The sequence below is a fragment of the Polyodon spathula genome, chromosome 22 (assembly GCF_017654505.1).
Source record: "Polyodon spathula isolate WHYD16114869_AA chromosome 22, ASM1765450v1, whole genome shotgun sequence".
Taxonomy (NCBI): Eukaryota; Metazoa; Chordata; class Actinopteri; order Acipenseriformes; family Polyodontidae; genus Polyodon; species Polyodon spathula.
Window position 1 is genome coordinate 22,747,404 of NC_054555.1, and position 12,871 is coordinate 22,760,274.

The 12,871-nt window shown below is 38.1% G+C and overlaps 1 protein-coding gene across 1 annotated transcript in view; it reads right to left on the reverse strand.

Annotated features, from left to right (window-relative positions):
* LOC121297234 (GAS2-like protein 2B) overlaps positions 1–12,408 on the reverse strand; it is a 29,353-nt gene extending 16,945 nt beyond the window's left edge. The window contains exons 1-2 of the mRNA XM_041223402.1: positions 11,626–12,408; positions 9,706–10,554 (exon numbers count right to left, since the gene is read on the reverse strand). Coding sequence (XP_041079336.1) covers positions 9,706–10,386 — 681 coding nt within the window. The 5' untranslated portion in view covers positions 10,387–10,554; positions 11,626–12,408. The remainder of the gene's footprint in view (positions 1–9,705; positions 10,555–11,625) is intronic.
* Positions 12,409–12,871: the final 463 nt, after the last annotated feature.

Genomic DNA, 12,871 nt, shown 5'->3' on the forward strand with positions numbered 1-12,871 from the left:
TGTGCACTAGATGCTTAGTCATAGAAACACATTCTGTCTGACCCAGCTTGCATTACATACATGTCTATGGCAGGTAGCTAGAAATGAAGACCAGCTCCTGAACTCAATCAAAGCACCTCAATACAGACCTAGAAAACAAACAACAAAAAAATAAAACAATTCACTGCAGTAAGTATCACTCCAAATGATTGCAAAATTGATGACATTTGAAACTAAGAAAATGCAACCCGAAACTACTTACTCTTTAATAAATAAACACAAGACTGTCAAGTTCCACGTACAGTTGTAAAATTCAAAGTTCGGTATCAGTTACTGCGTTTCTAAATTGAGATCATTCCTCAGAATGGTTTTAATAACTTCCATCAGGGGAATCGAAAGTGTGGCGTCAAGCACTCTGCATTGCTTTTGGAGGTCACTTTACAAGTTCAAAGATGGATTCATTGATTTATGCTGCACATTGTGCCATTGTCAGTTACAGGAGATAACAGGCACTGAATAAAGCACCCTGGAACCAAGTGGAAGCAATGCTTTTGTTTAAAAAACCCCAATCAACAAAATAGAAAGATTTTACATTTCTGATTTTACAGTTACTGAGGCATAAAGCGCTCCTTCTGTAAGTGCTGCTTTGAGTTGAATGAAAGCTGACTTTCAGCACGCTCCCTTTATTGGGGTTTGTGCATTTCATGTATGCAGTCAGTCTGAATCATACTCCTGCAGCAAAGGCGTTTCTACACTAACAAGAGATAAAACTTGGTAAGGACATTCTTTAGCACAGGTTATTGTGAGTATCTGAATCTGAGGTCCTTTTTTACATGTAGGTCAGGGTGTTTTCATTCTTATCACGCTCTAATTTAGCATTTACAGCGGTGTACGTTACTAACATACTTATTTTAAACGCTTTTTAAATCCATCCTACAGTACATACCCAGTAATGGAATTCAGAAAATAGCTCAAAGAAATTGTCTGTAGCTGGTTCAGTCAGCACTCCTTTATCCACCTCTCATTAATCAGTCACTCTCATTTGGTCAGCACTGCAAAACGTTGATTCCATTATAAAATAGTTCATGGAACCATTTTTTTCCGACTTTTGTCTATTTTTCTGTTAAACTAGCACTATATTGCTTGTTAGTAACCCTCATGTATCCATCCCAAAACATGTGCCTGTGTTAAAAACTAATAGGACCGCTCACGTCAGTAACCACTGAACTGTGTAAGTAGCCTACTGATATTTGTGCTCGTTGCTTTATCATTTAGGTTTTACCAGTTTAAAAATCAACTGGCTTTTAATTTCTTAACTAACTGAACCAAGTTAAAAGTTACAGGACTTGATAAAAGAAAGTGCTAGCTAACAGTGCTGCTTATCATAAGTGGACTCGCACTTTATATTGTAATACAGTACAGTTTGTAGGTTTGATGGTTTTTGTTTTAATGCTTCTATCATGGCTTTAAATAACATTTACTTATAGAACTGTACTGTGAATGTTGTTTTCCGGTACTGCAACTTAAACTGCGATATAAAAATGATATGTTATTGTAAATGTAATGCCATTTGGAAATTTTGGAAATAATAATGATTATTTCTTTTCTTTTTTTCTGGTTCAGATAAACAAGCACTGATTGCATATTTGATGTTTGTCTGTGTATCCTCCATGCTTCCCTTCCACCTTTGCTGCTTGGCAGCTAACATTTGCTACACAGCAAGCCCAATGCATTCACTAGGTGTACAAAGTGCAGTAGAATTAACAACAGCTTAACCTGGAACTAACACAACTGAATATTTCAATTCAAAGAGGTTTTCTTGATCTAAACAGTGGAAGTTCTAATTTATATATTATACATTGCCCTTATGCTTAAAGACGAAAATGCACAAATAATGTCTCCTAAATATTCTCAAACTGTTGAATTCTCATCCTGCAATATTATTTTTTTTCCTTATATAACAGGAGTAAATTACAGGGTAAAACACTTTGAGAAAAGGCTCGCTAGGAGTCTAGAGAGTCTACAGAGAACATGATATTTCATTCTAGCATTCTGAAGCTGCAAACTGTACGCTCACACAAACTACTCCTAATACCACACACACACACACACACACACACACACACCTTCACGGTCAGTACTGGGCCCGGATTACAAGTTGTATTGAAGTTGGGTAAGGATTTGCAAAGCCTGACCAAATTCATTACACATTAAGAAAATGAATCCAGAGGAATATTTTAGAGGTTTAGTGAATGCTACTAAAATCCCTTTGGATTAGGAGAAAGCCCTGGTCAGTAAGTGCTAGAGTGCTGAGGGGATCACTCTGTTACTGCAATGGGAAACCAAGTCAAAATCCAAGCCAGTGGAAACTAATAATGAGTTTCCATTCCCTGTACCATTCCTGTTTGTTATCATTAGGAGCAGTGCTAATTCCAAACTAGCATTTCAGGCTGGTAGAAATCGATCAGTCCAGAGGGAGAAAGTGACATAATCAGTATGTCCAAAGGCAAACACTAGATAGAAGCTGAGGCCAACTATTACTATGTTTACTAGCAAAACAGAAGTCTGTTTAATGTTTTTTGTGGTGATATTGGTGCTTAAGACCCCAAATGGAAACTATATCTTGCAATATTTTGGATATAGTGTGATATTTAGTTTCAAATATATTGTACAACAGTATGTGTGTGTGGTATAACACTATATTACAACACCCGTACAATACAATACTCACAACATCAAAACCAAGTCTCTTATCAGTTGAATAAGTGCTTCTTTAGATATATGCAAAACCCAACTGTGAAATACAAACAGACAGTCAGATAAACTCTGGGATTAGGATTTACTGAAGTAAGTTACAGTTGGACAAGCAGTTCTCTAGATATGACACACTATAAAAGGGGCAGACACACAGAAGTATATACATAGCCTGCATCCAGTGTATCCCGTCTGCAAGGGTATGATGCAGGGGATAATAACATTTCATCCATTTACAATTCCCGGAAATATTTGCAGCCAATTTTTTTTTTTCTTTGCAGCTCTGTCACCATGAGACAATGCCCGTTCACAAGAATGCACATTTAAAATGAGATTTTCTTCCTGAAAACGCTTTGATCACTAAATTGTGTTTAAATAACCAATGCACTACTCATAGCTACAGCAATCAGCTCTTAGAATAGCATGGATTGCAAAGGGTCCAGCTGCCCAGAATAGACAAACATAAACGGATCTTGTATTATTATCTCAAAGCAAATAACCGAAATACTTGGGAGATTTTGTGAACAAAAACAATGCCTCCCAGTGGCACAGCAGCATTTGAATGCCACTTCAGAACACTGTCAACATGCAAATGCATACTGTACACTTGCGGCAGTTTCTATGGGACAACATTCAAACGCATTAGAACTATAGACTACAGCTCTGTCCCAAACCTGGTATATCTTAATAATTTGAACAGTGGATCCTCTCTTAATCCTGCCTTGGTAATTTATTGGTTTGGTTTCCATCACACGTAAACCAAAAAATCACCTAACCACATGGCAGCCATGCTAGGTCTAGGTCACTTTTAGGGGTCTAACAACTCACGATGCAATATGTGTTTCGATCTACTTTATTTCACTTGTTTTTTCGTTGCAATTGTTATTAAGTTAGCTCCGTACTAACTCTGAAAGTTTGCTGCAGTTAACCCAACAATACTAGCTCCAATCAATCAATACATTTATATATATATATATATATATATATATATATATATATATATATATATATATATATAAAAAGAGAGAGAGATAGCAAGAGAGAGAGACAGACACTTTGGTTCACTTACTCTAAAATATTGGTGGGAAATTGATATGCATTCCAATGGAATAGTTATAGTTATATCTCTGGTGCTCTATTAGTTGAAAAAAGCCGGACTCAAGTTAGAACAATGCTTTGAAAGGGCTTCAATGCCTGGCTTTTAATTCTGTCAGTCATTAGAGGCAGCAGCTCATTGGTTAGCACAAGCACAAGTAGTGAAAGGATTATCACAATTAAAGAGGTCAAACATCTGTCTGTATGTTCCTGTTAAATATTCTGCTTTAAATATCAAATAAACAGGTTTGTGTGCTCCACGTTCTTTCAAACCCCACAATGGTAGAGAAGAGTTATGGAATTGTTTCATTAGCCCTAGAGCTCTTTAACCATACACTTCTCATCACCCCTGGCGGGAAGTGGAAATTGATGTAGAAAGTGAATGCGTCTGTCTCCTATAGAGCTCCCCTCAGGTTTCACATTTTGTGAATCTACAACTAATACTAGCAGGAGTCACACTAAGGGCGCGCTGCTAAAATGGCTGCAGTGTACAAAGTATGAATGGTGACACCGGGATTCGAGACAATGAGTAAACCGTCCAATGGCTTCAATAACATTGCACTGTACTATACTGTACTGCGTTTAGCTGAATCTGAGAGCTTTAGCCATGCTGTTGGTCACCACCATCTGAGCCAGTTAACTAACAATGTCCTCATTGTCTTGGAGAATATGCTGAATCCACACACACACCGACAATGAGGTCACTCACATGGAAACCAGTGATGAGGAGGAATGCGCAAGTACTGCCCAGAGTAAAAGCACAGAACTATAGACTATGTGATTACACTCAAAGAAAGATATGAGACAACCTAATATAGATATGTAGGCCTGGGAAAAGGGAAGGCAGTGTGGTTTAGTGGTCAGAATTGCGTGACTGGGAGGGAGTCAATGTGGTCTAGTGGTTAGAGCCGAGAGCCTGGGAGGGAGGGAGGCAGTGTGACTTAGGGTTAGTGTTAAGAGACTGTGAGGGAGGCAGGGAGGCCTAGTAACTAAACCAGTGAACCTAGAAATGAGTACTTTAGTCCTAAATTTCTTTTAGCTACAAGGTTTAGTCTTGTGCAAGAATATGTCCTTCAGGTATCAATTCACACTCACTGTGGAACTTACTTGTGCTCCACCCCACTCTATAGCCAGAGGACCTAAAACACATACTGGTAACAAGTTGTAGATTTGAATACACCGACTCCCATATATTATAAATTAAGTCTGTCAGACCAGAATCAATTATCTCCTTACCCTTACTGGGCTTTTGCACCTGAAGGAAAGATACTTATTTTTGTATTTATTTAATTTAAATAGAACTAGGGTCACATTTAAAATGAGCAGTGTTTTAGTTTTTAATGTTTGCTTCTGGTGCAAAAGAATAAATCTAGCCTTACAACATAGAGGATAAAAATTACATAACAAAATAATTCAAGTGAATCTGTCCTAAGTCCATAACATCATAGGTTACATATTTTCGTAGGTTTGATTTTTAATTAGTGAAGAAAATGTATTGATCTTTGCAGATGTTGCAATGCTATATGTTCGGTTCCCTGGATTCAATGAAGGAAAGCTGCAGACACTGCAAACAGGTCATTGGCTACTGGGAAAGCGATCCACAGCTTTTGGAAGCTTAACTTCTTGTAAAGGAAATCAATGGCAGAAATTTTTATACATTTTTTTTAACACTTAAGTACAGCTATGGCCAAAGGTTTTAACTCATTTTGCTTCATGAAGTCAAATGAAACCTGCTGAATAATGTTATGTTAACATATTGAATTGCATACTGCTTTGTAGTTTTCCATATGCTTAATGAAAAACTGACAAAAATTGTTAATTGTAACATTGCGAAATCCAACATGAAATACTGTATTACTATTATGTCTTCCAGTAGACTTTTGCTATATCATTTTGTTTAGTTTCCTTGATTACATGATGTTAAATACAAGAGCTAAATTATGTTCATGCAGTTTTTTTCTTTTTTTAATTAACATCTCAATCCTTAAAATTCCAGATGATGCAAAACTTTTGGACAGCTGTAAAGTCTAACTTTTACAAGAACGCTAATTCCAAGGGTCAACTTCTTAACAGAAACCACTAAACTGTTGATCCACACCATTATGAGGGTTAGGGACATCATTAGGATTATAATAACAAGTACAATCCATGTAATGACAGCAATCAGACATTTTGTTCTCAGTAAAACAGCGGTGTGTCTTTCCAGGGCGTTCTATATACAGAATGATTAGGGCTACAATTAGTTCACCACAATACACCCTTGTTTATGCATGCAAATTTAGGAAACATACTTAGAAAGGTGTCCACTCATTTTAACAGCTTGTTGCAGCAAATCCCAGCATTGTTTCAACTGGTTTTACCAGCAGTGGGTGTCACGTTATAGGTGTGGTATCCTTTGTGGGTTAGTTTTTTTTGTTTGTTTGTTTTTTGTTTTTTTTACATATCTGAAAGATTGCTCCCCTATAGCCCGTGGTGAAAATATCAATTATTTAGACAATTCCTTTTCTGGAAGTAGAAAAAAAAAAGGCAATCCTCTTAATAAATGCATGTTTTTCTAACCTTCTAAGTTATATAAAATAGCTTAAATGTGTAATTTGTAACACTACTGCTGCAAGTAGTATCTGCCTATCTGTCTCTGAGCCATGTCGTGGCAAGTAAGTTTGAGAACTTGTGTCTATGCAGCTAAAAAGCACATTTAGACATATACAAACTGTACTGTCAACAACGTCTGTTTTATGATTAAGTAGAACGCAAAACATGACAGCAAGTAATTAAGAATATAAAAGTTTCGAAAATGAGGAGGCCATTTGGTCCATCTTGCTCGTTTGGTCGTTAGTAGATTATTCCCAGAATCTCATCAAGCAGCTTCTTGAAGGATACCAGGGTTTCAGCGTCAACAACATTACTGGGGAGTTGGTTCCAGACTCCAGCAATTCTCTGCATAAAAAAGTGCCTCCTATTTTCTGTTCTGAATGCCCCGTTATCTAATCTCCATTTGCGACCCCTGGTCCTTGTTTCTTTTTAAGTCGACAAAGTCCCTTTTGGTCGACAATGTTGATGCCTGATGTGGACGACTACTAACGGGTTGTCTCCTGTTCATTCTAGGAGCCTGTCCACATTCTCAGTGATGTACTTGACAAAGGCTCCTGTTGTTGTAAGGGGGTCCAGACTGTGCATTGAACTCGCTGAGTTTCTCAATATGAAGTCCCTTACAGTCATTACCTCCCTTCTTTTTGCAACACTGTTTATAGGGTCCTAGATGTTGTTCCTTTCGTTCTCTTGATGTTGGTTTTGAGCATCTAAATTTTGAGGTGGCTCAAATTTGTCTGATGTTTTAATTTCTGGTGGTTGTGTTTGAGAAAGTTAATTATATTGTACAATAAAACCAGAAACACACAGTTGTTTGGTCTTGTAGAAATCATATCCATTTCAATGTATGAACTGAGCTATATAGAGTAAACTCTCATTAATACGAATTTTAAGGGATAATCAGTAATTCTTATTATCAGGAGTCTAAACCAAATGCATATTGTCAGTTGTTTTTGAAGTTACAGTAACAGTGACATCTAGTTTTCAATTACTGTACAATGAAAAGCATTTCACATTTAAAAGTGCTGTATATTTTATTAAAAATATGGTTGTAGATGAACATTTAAAAGGTATACATTGCAACTTGAAATCTGCATGTCCCATTCTAATCATGGCCATTTTTAAACCACAAAAGCAAGTCGTCCTCAACATCAGTTATTGATATACGACTTGCATCCACAGTTTGCTGTTCATAGGCCTGCAGTACTGTGCCCTAGTTTTTCAGAACGGTTGGGAAAGTGTTTGTGGGAATGTTGAAATCTACAGCAAAGTCTTTCCTTTTCTTGTACGATGGTGCATTATCCACATTAGCTGCAATGCTCATTTTCTTCTTCAACTCTCTTCAGAAAAATCAGCCTTGATCTTTACAAGCAATTTAATTGAATAATGATTAAGGTACAGAGACCTATAAAGAATACACATAACAGGATGTTAAACATATTATATTTTAGGAAAACAAGTTTTCCAAAGGATCCCTTTAGGTGAAGTACACACATTTTCTGCCTACTCCCTTCAATTTGCACAAACCTATTGAGCTACACCCACAAGAGAGGAATATTTCAGCTGGATGCTGGCAGTTTTAAACCAAAAAAAAAAACAACACAAAAAAAAAAGATCAAGCACAAGTGGAAATATCAATACAGTTGGTCACAGTAAGTCACTGACTTATTCCAAGATATTCCATTATATAGCAGAGCTGACACCATGTATAACCGCACTCAGGAGACATAGACAGGACAATCTGTGCAGCAGAAGAACCTGCATTCTATACTATGAGATACAGCAGATAATACACAGAGAACACTATTTTAACTACACAGCAAGTATCCAACCAAACATTGAAAAGTGCCTCATTTTAAAATCTAAAGTTGGTATTGGCCTGGACATTGCAGTTCATAGAATCACTTCATAGATCATTTTCTGGATCTCAAAGTATAGTGGATACTCCAGCGATTACAACCATTAACCCACCCCCCCTCTGCCCCTAGTAAGAAATAGTCTAATACAAAGAACACACAAGGCATTCCTATGCTCAGAGAGTCTCCCAGGCGACAGGTAAATGCTGTAACAGCTGCACACAGACCTGTTTGAGAGCTCTATAGATGCCACAGGGGTACTTTAAACAGAAAACAATATGCAAAAACATAAACAATATAGTTAAGATAGCTGATATTACATGACAGTACATGTTCCATATCAAGTAAAACCCTCTCAATGTGATCATGTACAGCTGATTCACTGAAGGTAGGAATGGGGTGTTTGATTACAAGATGCCACTGACTCACCTAACCTCCAGCGATACTATCATGTGGTTTTTCACTGTATCCACTGTACCTGGCCTGATGATGTTAGAAAACAGGATGTGGGTTATTCTGCATCAAGGATTTATGACAAGGTAATCTTCCTTTTGTCCTGGGACACAGCTTGAATCACTGTGTCTGTTTTACAGCAAAACTGAGCATGATCGTGGGACACTGCAGGCTTAAGAAGTGTTGGAAATGAATCCAGTAGTTGAAGTGCAGTATGGGGTTAGTGAGCGTTACACTGCAGTAATCACTAAACCTGACAGTGCAGTATGGGGTTAATGAGCGTTACACTGCGGTAATCACTAAACCTGACAGTGCAGTGCAGTGGGGTTAATTAACCCTAGAATGAAACTGCAAACTGGCTTTAAAACCTTCATAGTGCTCTTACCACAACTGCAGTTCAAAGGACTGCTTATGGAGCAGAGATTTCAAAACACTGAGTTTGTAATTTGGAGATGTATTATATTGCTTGGCCTGTTCTGCCCCTGGTTCATTCTTATGACAAGGCAGAGAGGGAAACAGAAAGAAGAGACTAGCTTTTTACAGGAATTCCAACACTGTTTCTTTAAATGTGTGAGCTGTGGTTCTGACCTCCAAAGCCCTTCTGCTTAAAAGTACAGCCTTTGATATCATGGTGGAGTTGACTGAAATTAACTATAAATGTGATGCTGAGCAAATGACTGCCTCTCCAGTTGAATGCAATGATGTTCACAGATGTTCAACATGTACTTCTTACATCGGTTTGTCTTTTAAAAAATATCTGAAGGGCGTATTGGAAAGGTGAAATTGACTGTTGTATTATTCCATATTTAAAGACAAATAATTGTAGACCTATAGAAAAATATGTTTTGGTTTTATTTCTGAATAATTCTAACAAATATTGCACTTCAGAAGGGGTTGATTATTTTTTAACAGTACATTTTTGTACTTAGGCATATAAAACACATAAAGCAACGGGTACAGATTTGTATTCTAAACTCACCAGTTCATCCAGATTTCTCATGTCACATAAGACCCTCTTCTGAGGGAAGTTGGGGTACACCGGGGCGTCAGAGGAGGGATCTTCTGCTGAGTTGCTCCCCACGTAGCCTAGCTGGAGAGGGATCTTCCCCGGGCCCAGATGATGGTTCTCCTGGTCCCTAATCTCCTCCTCAATCTCCTCCTCTAGTTGAATTAGCATAGGGGCCAGCATCCCAAACTTTGCCCCTCTACGGGCCACCTCCAAGAGGCACAGCACGAAATTCTTCTCGTTTCTTTTTAAAACCAGGTCGTTGGTCTCGAACATGAGAACGTCAGGAATTCCCAGCTCCTGTCGACACCAGGTGATGAAGTTGGACACGTTGTCCCGAGCCAGGAAGGAGCCAGGCACGACGTTTCGGGACTGAAAAACCACGTCTTTTTGTGGGACACGCATGGAGTTGACAACCCCCGGGTACTCCAGTTGGAAGTCCTGTGCGGCGCGGTTGACATTGTTGGCGTGCCTACAGAGGACACATCCCGTATCCAGAGCCTCCATGAAGCCATCAGCATGGGCATCCAAGTCATACAGCGTGTTGAGCCACTCCGCCAAATCCTCCTTCATCGCGTACAGGTACTCCTCGCTGGATTTGAAGGGTCGGATACTTCTGGAAGCCGCCGACTGGATGTTGCTTTGGTCGGCCATTTTAATATGATCTTTTAAAACTCAAATTAATAAAACTGCTTTACAAACAAACAAGGTCTTGTTTGCAATTGTGTGCGGTGTTGCCCGAACCAAGCCCCCATGCTGCACAGTCCTCAGTCCTCCTCGCTTTGCTCGACCTCTGCATTGCTTTTAATATAAAACATTCAGCTGCGAAAACAATAAACATGGAATTAGTGCACTGCAGTTCATAATCCAACGCTTCGATGTCTTTATTCCGCTGATGTTATCTATCCAGTGCATTCTGCTTTAATAAAAGCAGCTCCTTTCTATGGGTTAACTTTCCCTATTGCGCCGTCTCATGTCTTGAAGTTCGCTAAACTCAACACACCTTCAACTGTGTTACCTTAATTGTGTTTGCAACTGCTAATGCAGCGAAATGTACCCTGCTGTAATTTTCGTGCAGCAGTCACTTAAGCAAACACTATGACCTGGACTGGCTCAGGCAGGCCGATCTGTGTAGCATATCTCATTACCAGCGGATAATGACAAAGTGGAGGCAAACTAAGCCTATAGAAGACAGATCTCTGCTGTAAGCAGCTCGGAAACTGGCCCTCCACACTCTCAGCTGTTGTGCGGTGCATTCAACATATTTAAAAATACAACAAACATTACCGAATAGAGCTCGTGGTTAGTTATATTTATCTGTTAAGCATCCCTGACAAGTAAAACAATTCAGCTAGTTGATTAAAAATCAATTTAAAATAACCTAGTTTTTTATTTGATATGTGTCATTCAGTACATAAAAGGTTTAACTATTGCGACAGTTATTTGTCGAATATTTTATCAATATAGATATATATCATATATATATATATATATATATATCTATATATATATATATATATATATATATATATATATATATATGAAGTCTTCTCACGTGGCAACAAAACGACAACAAATAAATATTGGTGACAAATTACGTTGGATACATGACCTTATCTCTTTGAAATAGGGCTTTCCGTGAGAAATAATGCTGCAATAAAATGTTAAACTAACTTGTAGCAGAAATGTTGTGGGCATTGTGAAGGGGGATTTCAGAATATACTACTTGACAGAAACCATGCTTTATAAATCTGCTAATACGAAGATGGTAAAATCACTAAACACACACACACTGGACATAAGGAAAACATGGAAACCCAAAACTAATTTGACCTTTGAGCACAATGAAACATTAACACACTGGTACATAATAACATGATGTCAGGTGCTTACCTGGTCAGGTGAGAATAGGTTACACTGTGACGGTTCTTTTTCCCTTCTAGGTGAGTCTCTAGAGACATAGGTATTTGAAAATAGAATACAAAAAACTGAAAATAAAATAGATTTTTTAAAGAGATAAAACCACTGTCCACTTCTACCTAAATAATTCCAAATAATCTTCCAAAGTCACTTGAGCGTTTGCCATTTCGTTGTCGCCAATTTATATAGCTATACAAACTATATAAAACATTAAATGACAGTACTTAAAATAAAATATTCACTTCGTTTTATAAACTCATACATCGCTCCTTAAAAGGAATATTTGCTACTTTTATAGACAGTGTGCTTCTCTTTTGCAGCGCAGTGCTGTTTTCTTTGTGCTCGCCGCATTTCTCCCTTGTTCTGTTAAGAGAAACCAGAATCCTCAAGCGGCGTAAACCCAAACATAAAACGTGTAACTCCTGATTAATGTCAACACACCCTTTCCCCACCCACTTTCCTAATCACCACCATCATTCACCATGAACCCTGTCATTCCGCATCAGTTTCCCAACCATTTCATTCTCGCCTGGGCATGCCTGACCCAAATCTGCCTTCTCGTCTGTTTCCCAAAACAACACATCCTCTGCAGTCTGCGCCCCCTTATCCGCTAATTCCTGGTTTAAATCTAATAACATGTCGTTGTTTTCAAGGCCTTATATTATTTAACTGCCTGCGCTGTACAAGTAACAAACGATGGCTAGCTCCATTTAGCCAAGGTTTAGCTGTGTTTCTTTCAATTTCTATGGAAACTCCTGTTATCCCCCTGCTGGTCGCCCTTTTTTGGGGGGGAATTTTACCAAAACGACTCAGAAGTGATTTGCATGGAATTTTTAAAGGGGAAGTAGCCTGAATTTGTTTAAGGTAGAATGTAGATTTGGGGTATTTGTTTAAAGATGTAGTGCGGCCCTACCTGAGCTTGAATATGTAATATATAACATTATACTCAGTGCTTAATTTGTATAGAAAGAGGTGCCGGTGCGCAAGTAATGACAATAATACCGTCCCTAAGAAGCGCACGTTCATAACACCTATTTGAAAAAGTATTGTACGTACTTGTGCACGTGTTAGATGTTTACTTTCACGTATTTTACATCATATACAAAGTAGTAGTACGTGGAGAAAATTAATTAAAGGCAACCGCAGGATAAAAAATAAATAATTTTTAAAAGCATGTATACATGTTTTGTTATGGTTTTGTATTTAAATGTTTAAAAAA